General features: G+C 38.5%; 1 protein-coding gene and 2 pseudogenes across 2 annotated transcripts in view; 1 reads left to right on the top strand and 2 right to left on the bottom strand.

The window, feature by feature from the left end:
* Nucleotides 1–824: 824 nt before the first annotated feature.
* LOC112474181 lies at nucleotides 825–943 on the top strand (annotated as a pseudogene).
* Nucleotides 944–1,055: 112 nt separating this feature from the next.
* LOC102895559 lies at nucleotides 1,056–2,917 on the bottom strand (annotated as a pseudogene).
* A 144-nt stretch (nucleotides 2,918–3,061) lies between these two features.
* The window catches only part of IDE (insulin degrading enzyme), a 99,651-nt gene continuing 82,927 nt past the window's right edge, over nucleotides 3,062–19,785 (bottom strand). For both annotated transcript variants that reach the window (XM_006925948.3, XM_025042249.1), the window contains exons 17-25: nucleotides 19,656–19,776; nucleotides 16,783–16,874; nucleotides 15,737–15,848; nucleotides 12,998–13,165; nucleotides 11,352–11,624; nucleotides 10,291–10,352; nucleotides 6,774–6,846; nucleotides 6,037–6,104; nucleotides 3,062–5,351 (exon numbers count right to left, since the gene is read on the bottom strand). In XM_006925948.3, coding sequence (XP_006926010.1) covers nucleotides 5,256–5,351; nucleotides 6,037–6,104; nucleotides 6,774–6,846; nucleotides 10,291–10,352; nucleotides 11,352–11,624; nucleotides 12,998–13,165; nucleotides 15,737–15,848; nucleotides 16,783–16,874; nucleotides 19,656–19,776 — 1,065 coding nt within the window. In that variant the 3' untranslated portion in view covers nucleotides 3,062–5,255. The remainder of the gene's footprint in view (nucleotides 5,352–6,036; nucleotides 6,105–6,773; nucleotides 6,847–10,290; nucleotides 10,353–11,351; nucleotides 11,625–12,997; nucleotides 13,166–15,736; nucleotides 15,849–16,782; nucleotides 16,875–19,655; nucleotides 19,777–19,785) is intronic.

The raw sequence follows: 19,785 nt of genomic DNA, 5'->3' as shown, positions 1-19,785 counted from the left end.
CCAGGGCAAAGGACTTAGCCTTTCTGAGCTATTTATGCCTCTGAAAACCTGGGATGTTGATAATTTTAATCATAGTACTCCTACGTCAGAAGGTTATTATGGAAGATCTACTGTGGAAGATGTCTGTGAAGGTGGTCTATAATCCATAAAGTGCTTTATATTTATAATGTTAAGGTTAATTTAGGGTATGAGCTGTCCAAAATGCTGTAATATCTTTGGAGTTGGACTTGGATGAGAAAAGCAGCAATGCAATACTATCAATATGCTTTTCCACAAAAAGCCATGGTGTCTACAATGTTTATGTTGACAAAGACAACAAATGAACTTCATTCGATAGGCAGCCCAGAATACTTGGGATCCAGGAGCCGACTGGGCAGAAACCTGGCCAGGGAGAGTTGGAGGGCAGGAACTACCCTTACAAAAGGGAAATGAGTATATGAGAACCCTTGGTTTTCACCACAAGCAACAACATTCCAAAAAGCCATATTATAGGGTACCAGGAGGGGACCAGATGATTGCCCCCCATGCACCGGGAGAGTGGGAAACTGCACCAAGCCATAGAACCAGGGGTCACTCTGGGCCTCTGGATGGGGCTGCTTGCACCATCCCTGAGCACAATGCTGACTGTGTGGGTTGGCCCCACTGTCCCAGGCTGGAAACTAAGGAACAAGCAGACTTTCTTCAGAGATGCCTATCTGAGCCAGCCAGCAACCACACAAATAGGAAGTTTATCTTAATAGTCAGAGACAAGGGACATCTGCCTAACCTGCTGCTGGAGATGTTATGTTACAATAAGATACAAAGATCAGCTGTAAAGGAATTTTGTCTACAGCCATGCCACCCTGAACAAGCCCGATTCTGTCTGATCTCAGAAGCTAAGCAGGGTCGGGCCTGGTTAGTACTTGCACAGAAGACCACGTAGGAAGACCAGGCGCTGTAGACATAAAAAAAAATAGAAAATAAGAGATTGTAAGCTAACAAGGTCCTTGCAATCTGTGAGGTCAACCAAGGGTTGCCTTGCCTAAAGAAAAAAAAAAAAAAAGGAAAGAAAGAAATTTTTGTTTTTCTACCATTTTTATTTTCCTCCCTATAATGCCAGGGATAAACCTTTCTGGGTTTGGGGTCGATGACAATGCTCACAGCAAAGAGTTCAGCCTCTCACACCGAGGTTCCTGTTTTGCAAAAATGATCTAATCTTTTTTTTTCTCACTACATTTTGTTTTAATAGGTCTCAAAATTCTCTGACAGATTTTTGGTCAAGTTATTTCCATTAAAAAGCATTTAAAAACTAATAACTTAAAAACTATGACACACACAAAAAATGGTCCACAAAACATTCATCTTTCCTTCTGAAGGTTTTATGATGCCTTGTAATCATTAACCAATCTTTTACTATTAAACTTAAATGGCCAATTGAGACAAACAATTCTGAGACCATTCTCAGGTATTAGGGATAATACTTATTCAGCCTTCTGAATCTTCTGGGCAGACATGGAGACTTTGCCAGCTCCAGCTGCCTTCATGTCCACTACTTTGATGACACCACAGCAACTGTCTGTCTCATGTTATGAACAGCAAAATGGCCCAGAGGAGGATAGCCAGAGAAGTTCTCAACACACGTGGGTTTGCCAGGAACCATATCAATGATGGCAACATCACCAGATTTCAAAAACTTTGGCTATCTTCCGACTTTCTCCCAGAATGACCATCAGTCTTCTTCAGCTCAGCAAACCTGCAATGTGAGCTGTGTGACAATCCAGCACAGGTGCATATCCAGCACTGATTTGGACTGGATGGTTCAGGATAATCACCTGAGCCGTGAAGCCAGCTGCTTCCACTGAAGGGTCATTTTTGCTGTCACCAGCCATAGTGCCATGACGAACATTTTTGATAGACACATTCTTGACACTGAAGCCCACATTGTCCCAGGAATAGCTTCACTTAAAGCTTCATGGTGCATTTCAACAGATGACTTCAGTTGTAAGTGACTGGAGCAAAGGTGACCAACATGCCAGGATGGAGGATACCAACCTCCACTTGCCCCTCAGGGACAGTATTAATACCACCAATTCTGTAGACAACCTGGAGGGGCAGATGCGAGGGCTTGTTAGTTGGATGAGTTGGTGGCAGGATGCAGTCTAGAGCTTCAAGCAGTTCCAATGGCATTGCCGCTTTTACAGGTGACTTTCCATCCCTTGGACCAAAGCTCATTAGCACTTGGCTCTAGCATGTTGTCACCATTTCAACCAGAAATTGGCACAAATGCTACTATGTCAGGATTGTAGCCAATTTTCTTAACGTAGGTGCCGACTGCCTCAATGATTTCCTTAAATACTCTTCTGGCTGCAGGGTGGCTCATTGGAATCCATTTTGTTGTTTCACATGCAGTGTATAAGCCAGAAGGGCATGTCACAGGTCTGCCCATTTTTTGGAGATACCTGTTTCAAATTCACCAACACCAGTAGCAACAATCAGGATAGCGGAGTCAGTTTGAGATGTATCTATAATGTTTTTGATGAAGTCTCTGTGTTCTGGGGCATCAATGATGGTCACATAATACTTGCTGGTTTAGCATTTCCACAGGGAGATGTCAACGGTGATACCACACTCACATTCAGCTTTCAGTTTACCCAAGATCCAGTCATACTTGAAGGAGCCCTTCCCCAACTCAGCGGCCTCAAAATTTTCAATGGTTCTTTCATTGATCCCACCACGTTAGTAGATCAGATGGCCAGTAGTGGCGTACTTGCCTAAATCTACTTGTCCAATGAAGACGATGTTAATATGAGTCTTCTTTTTCCATTCTGGCTTAGATTTAGTGGTGGTTTTCATGACACCTGTGTCCTCGAGGCAAACCCGTTATGAAAAAGCGTGATCTGTTCCTAAGAGTGTGAAGTTGACTCATTTATTTGACTAAATCACTGCTACCCAGATACACTTAAAAAAATTCACTGCTTTCTGCATTAGAAGCAATGAAAGCAAGCAACATTGTCTAGTAAGGATGTAGGTAGGTTGAGGATTGGCCACTGACTAAAAAAAATACAAATGCAAACTTCAGAGGTTAAATTCAGGCGATTTATTGTAAACAGGATTATCCTAGCACTCCACCATACTGGCTGTGTCACATGCTCGCTCCTCCAAATCAACTAGTCAAAAAGACTATTAAAAAGTCACAGGTAACTAATACCTTAGTTTGTTTCACAGATCTTTACTAAATAAGCATCGAGTAAATAGCAGTATCCGGGGTAGTCTGTTATTGCTTGTGGACTGCAGCTTGGACCCATTTAAATGAATCCATTAGTTTGCCTGAGTGATCCAACAGTAGCTCTAGATCCAATCTGGATGCCAGCCAATGCTGGAGCACACTGAACAACAATCACAGGCTCCTGGAAGACCACATGCTATTCCTTTCAGATTTCTTCACGTGACTTGCTCCTAATAATGACTCTGTTAAATGTCACCCATTTATTAAAAAGAGCTAAAAGTTACTCAATAGCACATAATTTTCCACAGAAAAGGTAGGTGGATTATTTACTCCTAACAGTGGTGGATTTAAACACTCAGGACTAATTTTAGATCCCTCTCATATATATTTGCAATTTGATGAAAAGCTGCATAGTCTACAAATGCATAAAACCAGAAGGAAGTGTTAACTCACACACCTTCTGATGGACAAATACAAGCTTCATATAAGGAAGCTCTTGAAGGTAGGGATAAAAGACAGTTACAGCACCACATTGATGTGAAATGGAGCCCCGCTTTTCGAAGCAGCCTCCATAGCTGTGATTATATCATTCCTGCCCCAAATTTAGATTATTTGGATAACGGCAAATGTGAAAACTTAAGATGTAAGAAAACATGACTCTACAGAAAGAAGTCCTGGCAAACCAACTCATATGGAGGTAAAATGTCACTTGAAAATGCCATACTTTACTTTGCCTGAGTTAGTGGACAATAGGACCACTTATTGTTACTAGTGCCTGTATGTGAAAGTATATTCACAATTTCTCTTGAAGTTTTAATAACAGTAAATATTTCAAAACAGCTGTTAAATCTATAGTAACGATTTCATCTAAAATAGTATCTCATGAAAAAAATATTTTTTAAAAGTCCACTCCAGTCATCATTTGTGTGTTTGTATGTTTACATTTATATATTCAAAAAATAACTTAACACTTAAGGCAATATTAGACTGGTAGCAAAATGGATTTTAGAGTCTTATGGAGATCATGCTATTTAAGAATCCAAGGTTTTAATTTTTATACTTCCAAAAAGTTAGCTTTGTACTTGTTGACTTTTAACTTCATAATGGGGCAAATATATTGGTTCATATACTCACTGTAATTTTACGGTAGTAAAAAGTTACAGGTGTTTAAATAGCTGATGTTGGAAAAGCATGTCACACACTCAGTGGGATCTGAAGTTCACCCTATTTGTACTTGTTAAATAAATACAGTAACATCTTGATGAGAAAAGTAAAACTGATGGAACACTGCAAACCAACTATGAACAAGAATGCCAATATAATCCAATCAGAAAGAAACGAATCACAGTAATCCTGAGAAATTCAGTTTGGGACAAAATCAATGTAAAGTAATTCTGTATTTCTAGCACTATAAATAAGTAGGGTGTTCTAGGGTTTTCCAGCATTTGTCTAGTTTGAATAAAAAACATGTTCAAATTTTATAAAAAGATTAAAACCATGCCTTATAATCAGCAATTTGACTAATAAAAGAAAATTACATTGTTTTGTTTATTATCTGCCAAATGTTATGTTCTCCATTAATTTACATGAAACCATCAAGTAGAAAGCAAATTTGAGGACAAATTTTTAAAAAGGTATTACCTTTCTAAATGTTTTGAAGACTTTTCTGTCAACGTAGGAGGCTTTTAGAAAAAAGGTAACATATTTTCTTCTGACAAGTGACTATTTTACAGAATATGGAAGAAACATTCTATAGGAATATCATTTATCATCTTAAGTATTGTTATATAAGAGAAATTTCTCTCAGTAATGAAAATTTTTTTTTAAATATTTAAGAGGCATGTATTTTAAAAATATTCTACATCTAAAAGATTCTGTAATTTAATTACTTTGGATTTTTAATATTTCTACATTATGACATTTGACAACTTCCTTTTCTGTTTGTCTCTAATAGTGAATCAGAAACTATAAAAGTGGCCAAGATTGTTTTTCTGGCCCCTGGAAGACTCAGGAATGCATCCACTTGCACTTTCCCACCCGTGGGGAATCTTCAGAGTTTTGCAGCCATGAAGTTAATATGTGGCTTCACAAGGGGAAACAGCGGCAAACCACGCTTGAACTCGGTCATGTTCTGAATCACTTCAGGCTGCAAAGAAAAATTTTCTTTTAGTATATCAGCCTAAGAAACAGACTCAACAGGACATTGACATTTTTCTCTCTCTCTTTTTTTTTTAGATATACTAATTTCTACCCCATATATTATGATCTGCTGGCCTTTCTTTTTGTATCAGTAGGGCCAGAAGATCTATGCCAATCCATGGTGAATGTCCCTAGTGGGGCTGTGGGCCAGATGGAGGACACAGCTTTCCTCTGGACATACAAGGCTGGCACACCAAGGGCTCAGCACCAAGGCTTCAGCAGAGTCGTGGAGGCTGCTGTGCCCACCCAGTGGGGGCCTGGTCACACTGCCAGTTTCCTCCTCCTGCAAGTAAATGCCAACCTTTCCAGATGACTAAAATGCGCCAGGCTGTGGAAGGGGCTGGGAACAAACGTGGCTGGAGAGGACTCGTTGTGGAGTAACACAACCGTTCAAGCTAGAGGCAAAGGCAGACAAGGGCAGAGGTTGAGTTTCTCTGCAGCTGAAAAGGGAAAAGTGACCACTGGGAACTGCCAGAAAGAACGGAGACCTGGCCTTTAAGGGAGACCAAAGGTAGAGGCTCTAACACCTGGTGACCTGAAACCTCTAGGTCTTATGTGTCCTGATGAATAAGCTCCTTCTAAGTAGTAAGTCCCCTAATAGTGCAATCTAACATAACATTTATATTTCTTACTTGTGGTAAGGCTGGTGCTTGTAACAAATTTATATCATTTTGACATGGGAACTCTCCAACCACAGGACCTATAAGAAAATGAAAAGTTTAATGCTTTGCACTTATTGATACTAGCACACAAGAGCCATTTTAGAAAAACAAAAGAAACCAGACTCAGCTCATTAAACAACTGTATCAGGCCCAGTTCATGTACTTCTCAGATCCTCTCAGGCTGCCTGCTCCCCGAGGCCTTGATTACTTGTCCTGCCTCCTATCTGGAGTGTCCCCAATGATGGTTCATGATGTTACCATGGTTATTAAAGTCTTGGCAGCAGCAATTTTAGTGCCCATGTCTGACCTCACTGGACCCTGAAGGCCGGGGGAGTTAATGGTTGTGGGGCAAACCTTGGCCAGTCAGAGACAGGAGATGGGAAGGACGGAGCAGATAAATTGCTTATTCTTCCTCACTACATGCAGTGGTTCCATATGGCTTCTTTGGAGACATCCCACCGGCAACTAGCTGTGCTTTCTTAAAGGGCTGTAGCCAGCCTTCATTGTGCCATCTGGTATTGGCTCTCCCCTTCACTGACTCATTTCTCTTTTCCCCTTATTTTTGCTTTGCTGAGCAGACCCTGTCTCCAGTTAGTTCCCTTCTGCACCCCTTTACTTTCTGGTACTCGATAAGAGATGTAGCTGTGGGAAGGGACAGCTATCATGTGCCTAAAAAACAGTCAAAAAAGTCAAGAATAAATACTTACAAGAATCCATTTCTCTGGCAAGAACATGGACGGATACCTTATGTCTCCTCGGGGCATCTACAGCCAACATTTCCTAGGCAGAAAGAATGGCAAAGTCACCCTTTTGCCCACTAAGGAACTTAAAATGCGGTGTTCTCTTACAACTGTGAAGAACCAGAAACAGAAAAGATGCTTCCTTTTCCTTCCCCTCAGTTACAATATTTCATTTAAACTCTACAAATATCAGGCAAGAATTATTTTTAACCCCATTTTACAGATGAAAAAAACCGAGTCCAAGGAGATGAAGTGATGTGTTCAAACTCCTACGGCAAATAAGTACTTCGGCTGGGATTAAAAATGTAGCCCAGCACTCAGTGGGGTGTGACTCAGGGCCACACCTAGTGATCTTTAGTGTCTGCAGAGACAATGGACTGAGCTTAGTCAAGAGATAACCACAAAGCCTGCTCCTCTAAGAACCTCAGATTCTACACCAGGGCACTGCTGTGGTCCCTCGCCTACCAACAGAAGAGGAAACTAGCATTTATGAAGTTCTGCCTTATACAAGGCACTCTCCTATTTAGCTCACTTGATTCTCTGCTACAAATACAGATGAAGCTTCAGTGGCTTGCCTGCCACTCACTTCCTGCTGTGCAGCCTGGTTCCTAACAGGCCACTGACCAGTGCTGGTCCACAGCATGGGGTTTGGGGACCCCTGTTCTAAGGAACACTAGAATCCCAGGAGATATTTATAGGTATTTAGTGCAAAAAAAAAAAAAAAGGTCCATGGTGAAATCAGTTAAGGAAATGTTTTCTTGATCAAAGTTAAACAAATGCTAGGCTATAGAAGTCTTTACTCTGGGGCTTCCTAGAACTTTTAAAATGCTAACCCACTCTGTGATTCTCCAAGAACAGGAATAAAGAGTGTAGCCATTTCCAAACTTAAATGGTCACGAAACTCTTTTTTTCTAGTTACCCCTATTAATATCTTGTAGAACACTGGTATATTATGGGACACAGCTAGGGAAATGTTTGAGATTTAACTTAAGCTCGTTGGTAAACACTTATTTTTAAGACAAGAAAAATTCAGTCTGTTATAACAAATTTCACATGAATAATAGGATGTGGAAGGAAAGGCAAATCTTCATTTCTTTTGGAAACATTACAGTACGTTATATGAGGACATCATTCTTTCTGAACACACATAATGCCTTAAAATGACTGTCTCAGAAACCAAAAAGAGCTACACATGATCACCCTTTTTTGTAGGCAATTGAGAACAGATACTTAACCTCACAGTTTAACAGTCTTAAGTAGCAAACAAACACAACTAAAACTTATTTTATAATATTAAAAAAAACATATTCTGATTTAAAGTATTCTGATTAAAGCATTTAAAAATCCTAGGATTGAGTATTACTAATAGATAACAATAACTAGTTATTAAATACTAAGTTCTAATCACTTTACGTATCTCATTTCAATTAATACTCCAATTATTCTCTATTTCGTAAATAAGGAAACTGAAGCTAGAAGCTTAAGTAACTTGGCCGAGGTCACAGAGCCAGCTAGTTGGTGATGGGGCTGAACCCCCCGCTCTGTATTCAGAGGCCATATATGTTCCTGCTGCTGCCCCTACAGGTAAAAGAACCTTTGGAGAAGTTGAGATCACTGAGTGAGGCCAGCAGCTCTAAGCAGGGCACTCTAGACAACTGAACAGCCTGGCAGTGGACATGTGTCCTAAGCATTGTTCCTACACCTAACTCTGCCCCTCACTGTCCTACTGTAACTCTCTCTCCATTTACACAAAGACTAGCTGGGGTTAAATTTCAGATCAAAATTTTGTTTTATATGTGTTTTTATTAACAAAACGTGTGTTTTAGACATACATATATACATACATAAATACATATACATATATAGTTTTTAAAGCAGTTTTGTGTTCACAAGAAAACTGAGTGAAAGATGCAGAGATTTCCCATACATCCATTGTCCCTATACATGCGTAGTCTTCCCTTATCAAAAAAAAAAAAGATATGTATATATTTTAAAGATGACTACTGCAAAAGAGCAAGAGTAGTTTAGATGAGACCCTTATCTTCCTTTACACAATGCAAAGGGAGCTGCGAAGTAAAGAAAATCACTTGCCCAGCCCCTTCCACAGCCCAAATGGCTCAAATCTCACTGCCAAAAAAGGTACATTCAAAACACTGGCTTTTACTGTCAAATTTTGAAACTAAAATCGTTAGTCTTCCTTTAATTTATTGCTAAGGTGTTACTGGCTATATTGATACTTGTTTGCACATACAGAGAACATCGGCCTTGTAGTTTCGCAGAGGATCTGGTGGTAAGAAGTATGAGTGACTCGTCAACAGCGCAAGGTCACCACTTTCCTTTAGGAAACGACCAGCACCTTCACGTCGGGACATTCCCTTTTTCTCACTCTCTCACATAGAACCAGTTTCTCTCACATAGAAACTCCAGTACAGGAGAAAAATGTGATTAGCCTTCACTGTGCAAGTAATCTCACAAAATCATTCTAATGAGAACTGCAAGTACTGACTCTTATATTGTCAGTTACAATATCTCCCTGAAAAATGACATTGCAAAGTAGGTGATTTCTCTCCTAAAGAGATGTCAGAACAGGGCAGGACTGAGTTCCTGACCAAACGACTGGCACCTAATAAATCAGATGTGATGAACCCGGAGAAGTGGCTAGAACACTAGCTATGATATAATTCTAAGGCACTATGGTAATTACAGAGTATAATGTTGCTCCTTATTTTGCAAAATAGATATGAAAGTATTTTACACATAATAAAGGCCCCAATGTATTACAAAGAATATATGTAATACTTTAAGTACAACTCTATTGCAGCTTAAAATTTAATTTTTGCACTTAGCATGCTTATTACACATTATATACCCACATAACAAAATTTTTGCTACCCGTCTTGGAATTTTGTTACAGGTGGGGAAAATTGACATGGTGCGAACCTCTGAAAGCTGTACTGGGAAAATGTTCATGGTGGTGTCTATTTTTCTCTTGATAAACTTTCTCAGTGCCCACAGGCATTCAAAACCCATAAGATCCCTGAACAATGTCCAAAGGTGAGTAATCATTTATTTAAAGAAGGAGCCACAGTGGCACCTAAATGGGTGAAGACAATTTATAGTTGTCAGAGATTGGAGAACAATCTAATTCCCAAGTTCTATTTGTTTTCCTTGCTTTTCCTTCCCACCAGACAAGCTCAGCAATGTTCTTTGTGAGTTAGGGTGGGGAATAGAGAGAAGAAACAAAAAGGTAGCCTAAAGAGATGAATCAGGAAGCCAGAAAGGCCATCGCCGTCCCTGGTTCAGAGGGAGAAGAAAACCGTATTAGGTTCAATATAAATTTTCTCTTTTTTCTAACAGTAATTATGTGTCAAAAAAAATTAAATCCATAAACACGCTTTCATAAATCCTGTGTGACTTGGTTCACAACACAGAACATATCATATTTCCTTATCAGTCAAAATCTAAATATATGAATTGAATTTACCTTGTAGAATTTGATGATATCTTCCTTGGTTAGTGTCTTTAAATATGCAACTTCTGTATTATCTGGAAAAGTAATTAAACAGTAATTTACTAACAACCCCATTTTAAGTAGCCCAGAATACTACACTAAGTGATAATATACTTCAACACTCCTAAGTACCCACATTTTTAAGTGATCATCTGCTTCTGCAATAGTAAGGGAATAAATTTCAAGTAAAAAATTAAGAGGATATCCCGGCTCTCTACTTATGAGCTGTTGGATCTTGGGTTAATCACTTCCACTTTTCTGAGCTTCAGTTTCTTCATCTGGAAATTGGGGATAATAACTACTTAATGGGAATATAATGAGAACTAAGAAACATGACAATAACACATTGCTAAGGGACATGAGAAACATTCAGTAAGTTGTAGGTACTATATTAATAGTGAATATAACTGCTAGAAAATTACAGGTAGGGCAGCCCAAAAGAGGAGTGTTGGCTAAGATCTTCAGTTTCTTGGTGTCAGAATGAGAACACAACCTAACTCTCCTGAATTCTAGTGTAGTTTAGCACGCCCCACTGTTAATGTCTACTCTGGAAGAAAGGTGAAAGGAAGCTGATAAGTGGGAGACTTTGGGGAGCATTCTCAATCTAAAAGCACAGACAAATTTTTGGAGATCCTTAAAGGCAAATGTTTGAATCCCTGTGCCTCCACGGCAGCACTTGCCTCCAATGAATTCAATCTGCAAATTTAAATTTTTTTTTTAAAGTGTTATGGAAAATAGACACCTACATGCCCATGCTCAGAGCCTCAGGGGCATAGCAATTGAACACGAAAAATGAAATTAGATTTATTATTAGTGTATTATTATGAGACATAGGTAGATCCAGCTCAAGCTTTAGAGAAGAAAAAAAGATGAAGTTTCCAGTAGGAAATTATGTTAAATAATGGTTCTTTAGAAGAGCTGTCTATGCCTTGCCCCCATCAGTACTAGAACATCACCTCTAAAACGAATACCATTTTGTAGAATGGACTCAGTGTCCTCAAATGTTACACTTATACACCCTATTTCTGCCTTACCTCTGTCAAAATTGTATTGCTGGGAGATGATTTCCCCCCAATATTTAGCACACTCTGCAGATAGCTTCTTTGGTTTGTCTAGTCGACGAATTGCTAATGCTTGAATATGTTTTTGGAAGGCCTCTTCTGTCATGTCCTCTATAGACTTTTCCATGGCAATTAAGAAAGCTTCCACTCTGCTCTCCAGGTAGTGAGGAGGCTTTTCCGACTGGATGATAAATCGTAAGCCTTGTATGCCATTGGCTCGACGTGGCCCACTGAAGACGATGTAGCCTGAAACATAAACACCACTTTTAATCTTTCAAAATTTGTTCTGTCAGAGCAAATAAAATCTACTTTAGGGTTTTATATCATTAACCTCTGAAGAAATATGAGCAATCAAAACATCCTCAGTTTATAAGGAGAGACCAGAAGAGCTCTCTGAAGACGAGTTAGAAAGTTGGAGATAAGGGTTCTTAAAAAAACCAAACAAAAACAAACAAACAAACAAACAAAAAACCTATTAATCATACAAATTTAATATCACTCCTCATTAATCTTCAATTTATGTTAGTTATTCCCACCCCTAAGAAATGCTAAACTAATTTTCATCCCTTAACCAAAGAAAACCTGGTACTGTTTCCTTTCACATCCAAGTTCCTCATGTGAACGTGCCTGTTTCATTTCCTGTTACATAATCCATTCCTGGACCAACTCTACTCAGGTTGTAAATCTCTAGAGACCTTGTAATTGAAAGTGACACTTCCACTGCCGTCTTGTGAGCTCATGCACTACCTCCCTTCAACACATTTTCTAAACCAAGCGCATGCCCTGCCTCCTCCAGCTGCACTGCGCTGAACCACACCTCTGACAGCTGTGGTGTCTCTGGGTCCCACTTCTGAGGAAGAAACCATCTCCAGCATAGCCTGTAGCATCTGAACACTCTCAGTAGCACTTACCACACTGTACTACAAATACTGCTTTGCAGGTCTGCCTTCCTGATTAGACTGTGAGCTCCTTGCAGGAAAGAATCATTCAGAACTTATCTATTTTCACTTCCCAGCATGTAGCATGGTGGTTGTTTAAAAAAAAAAAAAAGTAAAAAAAGAAAAAAAAGGTACTTGGAGGCACCTCCCAAATCCTTTTTCACTGGCTCTTTTCTCATTGATCAAACCTGCCACGATCTCCAAGACTTTTAACAGTGCCTATAACTCCTCCACTTGAAAAATTTCCTCAATACTTACTGAGTACCTTCTATGTGCCCTAGGCTTGGGATACAAAGATGAATGAGAGAAAACACCTGCACGCTCAAGGAATCCAAAGCTTAGTAGATCTAAGCTTCTCTGGATGGCTTGCTTCCCACCTTATCACCCATGACAGCCTGCCCTTTGTACCCTATCCTCGCTACCCAAAATGTCTTCTGTGTTGATATGTATGCAATGTAAACATGGTGTCATCGCCTCAGGAACTGCTTTAATGTGCATAAGATATTAATTGCTTATCTTTTAGAAATGGGTCCCCCACAAATGAGGTCTTCACAAGTCTTTCTGAATAGAACATGCCTGAAGTGACATGCTGGGGACCGTTACATGTAGAGAATGTTCCCTGAGGACAGTGGTTGCTCCTCAAGGCCTAGGGCACCCTGTTTTCCCCTACTTCTCTCTCACCCAGCTGCTCCTTGGTGCGCAGGGTGTTGAAGCAAGGCTCAGAGATGATTTGACAGAAGAGCTCCAGAAACATATTCTCCGAGGTGCTCTGCATGTCTGTTTGGTAGTATATCTCGATGCCACAGTTATTGTGAACTTCATTCCTCTGCTGATAAACGAACCATCCTCCTAGGAAGTTTCAAAAAAAAGAGCAACATGTTCAAAATTTATTTAGAGTTTAAAAAAGTTAATGTTTTGCTTGGCTTTTTAAAGTTGTTCCATTTGGTTGGTGTTTGGCCATTCCAAGCTGCCATTAATTAAGAATGTGAAACAACTTAGCTAAGGAAATCCTAGTGCAGTGATTTGCATTTGGTAGGTCTTTGTGTGCTCGCTTCAGCAACACATATACTAAAATTGGTAGGCCCTCGTTAAACATTCATTAAATTTAAAGGGCAAGGAACTTACAAAAGACCCATTTTATGACTAAGTATTAATGCTAGATGAGACTCATAATTAATAAAATGTACAACGTACTGTAAGTACTAGATTAGAACTAATACATACAAGAACCTCAACAGAAATACCACTTGTTTTAATAACCATACAAAACAATTTCTAAAAATTTCTAGTTGTGCCTTTATTATCTTGCATTTCTATTTAACATTCTATTCCCAATACTGTCTACTAACACCCACACAAAAGGTCATTTCATAAATTTACACAAATACGTACAATGCTTAGATATTAACTTAGCCTACCATCTCACTTTAGAGATGAGGAAACTAAGGACTTGAGAAGTGGGGTGACTTGCCCCAGGACACAGAGTCAGATGGTGGACAGCTAAGACTAAAATTCATATATGTTGATAAAATATTTCATCAAAGTTATGAGCAGATGATCATGCTTTATGATCTGATCACTTTATTTCATGAGCAATAAATGTGGCTAAGCAAATACACAGCGCTTAGTATTTAGTATTGTATAAGACTCAAATTTAAGCTTTCCCAGACATAGCAGTAATGAGGCGTTTGCTCACTCACACAGAAGCTAATTTAGACATCAACAGTAAAGGGAGGCAGAGAAGCTTGGACTTGTATTTCAACTATGTCACTTTTCTGACCAGACCCAAGACTAACAGTCAAACTTTCTGACTGCATACTCACAGCACTAAGTTCCCTCTTATCAGAAGAAGTAGGAGATCACAGGCTGGAAGTCCGCCTCCCCCCATACACGCTTCTAGCCTTTTTCATATGTATCCCTAAATGTCTCCTCCTTCATAATGCCTGAAATTTTTCTTTTTAAACTGTAAATATTGTACCATGGAGAGTTAAGTGAAAGACTATTTAAGACACATCCAACCAGTTGACTAAATTATAATGATTTCCTAACACCTAGCATTTTAAGAGTGGGATATGAACTGAATTTTTGAGCATGGGGCAATTTGTGAGGGCACTTGAGAGACAGAAGAGATAGAGTCCTAGTAAGAAGAAGTGTGAAAGATAGATTTCACTTTGAAATTTTGTTTTTAGACTGGCTTCACTTTGCCTCATGACCAAGTGTTGTGGTTTTGGAATGGCAGATCCTGATTCTTCCTCTCCGCCATGATGTAGTTACTGAGGAACAAACTAGCAGAAGTCTGAAGTGAACCATTACCAGGTGTGTGATGACTGGCCATGTGGAACAGCAGAGCTGCGCTCAAGGTACCTTTGCACATTCAACAACGATATCCTGAATTAATACTATGTTTGAGTTGCTTTAATAGCTCCTCAAATGAGCTAGACACAAACCCTAGTCTTAAGAAACATATAAGTTAACGAGGGATATGGAGATGTACTTCAATCACAATGCAAAAGGAGAAGTGCTGAGTAACTTAAATAAGGGAAGGTTCAGAAAACCTGTGCTGGGAAGTCAGCATAGGAAGTGATTACTTCTAGCTGGGAGTGTTAGAAAATGTTTAGTGGAATAAGATGGGCCTGGAAGGATGAATAGGGGTAGACATAGGTCCATGAGGAAATGGGGGTTAGGGGGTGGAATGGAACACTATTTTCAGGAGAATAAAATAGCTGGGGGGTAAAAAAAAAGCACAGACCATGCATGCATGGGAAATAATCAATAATTGAGTTTGGCTGAACAAACAAACAAGAAAAACAAAAAAACAATGCTTCTCATCCCTGGTCTTACATACTTCCCACTAGACAATTTTGAACAATAATGAAAATAATGCTTAATGAGTTTTTATAGCAACAGAAACCACTGTCAATGCAAAATTAACCCAACACTGCAAACTCTAAAATATTATTATCCATTCCTTATGTTAATTCCTCATAAAGTATGCATGTAATGAATACATGTTGTTATCTGCGTGTGGCTTTCCTAAAACTATTTCTGCCAAAGGCTCCTATGGCGTTCCAATTAAATATTATGATTCCAGTTTTCATTTTATTTCATGATTCACAATCAATATTTCTTTAGCATTGTGATATTTTTACTTCCTAACTCCTCCATACTCAATTATCCATCAATTCCAGTATCATTCTCCTCAAAATAATTGCCTGCCTCAATTTCACTTCTTTGGCCCACCTATAGATAATTTTCTGGCAGAATTTTCTGTCTTCGACCATACTTCTATAAATAGAAGATCCCAGTAGATCTTTACCGTAAAACTATACCTTATTATCCAAATGAATTCAATCTACCTGTAATCGCCCACAATATTATGTCAAAATAGTTCATTACCAAAATTGTAACATTTCAACTTACTGTCAGGGAGCTGAACTTCTCTGTACCGAACTAGCTGACTGGGAAGGAGAGGTTTCGTATGTGCATGTTCAATAAGAGTGTCTTCAACCATCTGCATAATACCTAATGCAGCCTGTGGAAAAAGACAGGTCACAGTACACAAAAACACAAATGTATCTTGTCTGTGAAAATAAAGAGTATGTTGAATGACAGCCAATACAATATGAAAACATGCTTGTTTAATAAACTAGCCTAGTTTATCATAAAAACCGATTTTTAAATCTTAAATACATTTGAACCTATTCAAATGAATAAAAATTGAAATTTTCAATTTGCAATATAGTCAATATGGTATTAGTGAAGAGAAACAGAGACTCAGGCAGTCTCAATGCTGGGAGAAAGACACTGCAGAAGTTGGAGACATTATCGGTGATAAAAAGTTGGTCCCAAGTAAACAACACCTGGGGTTATAGCAAAGCAAAGGAGGTGAGCATAAGGCTATATTTTGAATAAAACTGACCTTGGTAAGAATCCTGTGTCTGCCAGACTTATTAGCATCTGACCTTAGGCATATTGTTTTGGAGCTAGTATAGCAGAGTGGTAGAAAGTGTTGGCTCTTGAGACAGACTGTCATAGGAATTTTGGAGTGCTATCCACGTGGTAAACACTTGGCATTTGCTATTTAATTTAATTCTAATAACTCTAATGTTACAAATAGGGCAACTGAGGTTAAGACCTTTTCAGAAGATTACATATCTAGTATGTGGTATGGTCAGGATTTGAATCTAGGCTATCTGATTCCACGCCATGTGCTCTTATCCACTATATAGTCCTGCTGTCCTATAGAGTAGGGAAAATTATTCTACTTATTATGATCACACAAGGTTCACAGCTAACCATGATCATTCTACTTCCCCTATGTTCCTCCTACCTTCCTCCATAGAGCAGAGAAGGTGAGTGAACACTAACGTGTTTATAATCACCCTGCGGTAGTTAATAGTCTTAGACTAGAGCAAAAATTCTCTTGCACTGATCCACAACAGACTTTTAAAACCTCAACTACCTACCTGCTTTGTTATGTTTCCATGTAGAAGGGCTTCAATGTGCAGACGTGACAGGAGCTGAGGTATGAAGGCCTTAAGGCGAGGAAGGGTGACATCTGTAAAAGTGTAAGAAATAGTGAGCTCTATCTGTAAGGTTTTTTTTAAAAAAAGGGGATAATTTGAGATTTACAGAAGAGTTTGGAGTTCAAAAATAGTAGAGTTCCTATATACTATTCACCTAGTTTTCCCTAATGTTAACATCTTTCATAACCATTGTACAGTGATCAAAAGTAAGACATTAACACTGATACAACACTATTAACTAAAATACAGACTTTACCTGGATTTCAATTTTTCCACTAACATCTTTTTCTGTTCCAGGATCTAGTCCACAGTTGCATCTTGCATTTAGTTATCATGTGTCCTTAGTTTCCCCCAATCTGTGACAGTTCCTTGGTCATTCTTTGTCTTTCATGACCTTAAGATTTCTGAAGAGTACTGTTCAGCTATTTCATCTAATGCCCTTTATTTAGGTTTGCCTAATGTTTTCTCATGATTAAACTGAGTTTATGTACTACTAGGAAGAATACCACAAAGGTAAAATGCCCTTCTCAGTGCAGCACATCAGGGGTGCATGATGTTGATATGCTGTAGTGATGTTGACACTTGGTCACAGTGGTGTCTGCCAGATGTCTTCACTGTCAGTGCACTATTTTATTCTTTTGGTTATTACTGAGTAACACATGTATGCTCAACAAGCAATTAGGAAAAGCCATTCTACTCATTGATGGTTACTTTTCCCATTATAATTAATATTTAGGCAGAAATATTTTGAAACTATACAAATATCCTGTTTTTCCTTAAATTTTGCCCACTAATTTTAGCATCTATTGGTGTATACTGCCTATATCAATTATTATTATGGCATCCTAAAAGTAAGTTTTCTACTCCCCACTTTCCTTTTACATGTATTGATTTAATTCTTCAATAAGGAAGCATTGTCCCTTCTCCATTAGGACCATCGTACTGATAACTGCTACAATGTATGAGAAAATTAGTGACTTAAAGAGAGACATGGGAAGGGAATTAACGAGTGCTTACTATGGGTCAGGCATCTTATCGATGTTATAGACTGTAAAGTATGTACTATTATCCTCAGTTTAAAGATGAGAAAACTGAAGTTTAGAAAATTTAAGTTTCTTGTCCAAAATCATCAAGCTAGTAAGTTACAGAGCTGGCATTTGATCCTTAGTCTAATTCCAAAGGGCACTCGTTGCTCTCCAAGGCACTGCCCTAGGACCCTCCCTATACCTCACCGCTCTCTACAGACCTTTATAACGACACTTACTCTTTTGCCTTTACTACAATGATCTGTTTACACTTTTGCTTCGCCACTAGGCTGGAGCTACGTGATCAAAGAAACCCAATCAAAATGATGGGTTTTTTTTTTTTTCATCTTTTTCTTTTTAATCTCAAGCACCTGGAATCTAGGGCCTGGCACATAGAGGGCAGTCAGTAAATGTTGTTGGATCACACTGAACTCTGAGGTTCTTGCTACCCCGGCACCTGGATAGCTGACTGATTTAGAGTCATCGGGGAGCCAGCTTCTCAGACTGAGTTGTCTCCCGAATAAGCCGTGTTTGTATTACGGGATTGTTGTATGAATATATATATCAAAACAGAATGATTACTTGTTAGAGTAGAGAATTTCAACTAAAAAAGTACTACCTTTTTCTTTATAAAATATATTTTGGGAAGGTTTCACATGCCTATGAGACACTTTAGAGCTTATTCTGCTTAAAATTCACGAAACGTCTGACCCAGACCCTGACCCAGACAAGGCGGGGTATCCCAAAACCTCTGCGTTTTGATCATGCTGAATGCAAGCTCAATTTCTTGAAAAATATATTTAAAATATGTGGTTTTTTTTTAAAAGGTAAGATTCTTGCATTCAACTAGACGTGACTCATAATCATTTTGTAAAGAAAAGTATGTTAACTGTCCAGATTAAAAATGTATCTGTTCTAGTTCATGAATTTTATAATCTATAAGCCTATCCAATGCCTGAGGCAACCAATAAAATAATGATTTTCAATACTTGCTCTTGATTTGTCAATGAAGACATCAAAAGCATAATGTTACATGATAAGTATAAGGATTTGTCATATAAAATCATTAAAAATTCAAAATGCTTTCCTTATTGCTGAGCATATAGAAAGATTAACTGATAAAGTAATGCTAAGAAGTGAAAAAGATAAAACAGTAAAAAAGAGTGATATCAGTCACATTCTTTACAATAAAACAATCCTAAAAGTAATTTCACTCCATTCCATAGGCATTCATTAGACACACACACGAAGGATGTAATACTACACTAGATACTAAGTAAAGAGGATAAAAGGGAAGGCATAATCGCTGCCCTCCCAGAATTCAGGACTATCGAACAAAGCCTCTGAAAACTAGATTTAAGATTTTAGAAAAAAAGAAACAAAAGATGACTCTTCAGTCTTTACACATTTCCTAGTTTTTAACCGAACTGAACAGATCTAAAGATGCTTGAGTATTCTTTCCGTGGGATAAGACTTTCAAATCTGGCCCTCTTTTCCTTTCCTGAATACTTCACTATTAACAAGGTAAGTACTTAAGTCAAAACATTTAGTCATCGGAAGAAATCTATGAACAGTAATAATTAACTGCTGTTGATCCAGGCTGAAAACATCAAATACGGCTAAGCTGCCTTCAAAGGTCACCACTGCTTTTACAAAAAGTATGCAAATCTGGCTTTAAGAGAACTACATGTTATTAGAAAGCATAAACACTAGATTATCAGGATAAAACAAAATGATTTTAGAAAAAAACTGAAAAAAGCATTAGGCTATTAGCAGAAAAAGTCTTACCATCCAGGGCTTCTTTTAATTCATCTTTAGTCCAGGCCACCTCAGTCATCAGCAAGCGGAGGTAGTACATGGCGTGCTGGTGAGGCTGTTCAGCTCGGAAATTGTTAAGAGATCGCATGTACTAGTGAAG

Source organism: Pteropus alecto, unplaced genomic scaffold (assembly GCF_000325575.1).
Source record: "Pteropus alecto unplaced genomic scaffold, ASM32557v1 scaffold88, whole genome shotgun sequence".
Classification (NCBI taxonomy): Eukaryota; Metazoa; Chordata; class Mammalia; order Chiroptera; family Pteropodidae; genus Pteropus; species Pteropus alecto.
This window is presented reverse-complemented; position numbering and strand designations above follow the sequence as displayed.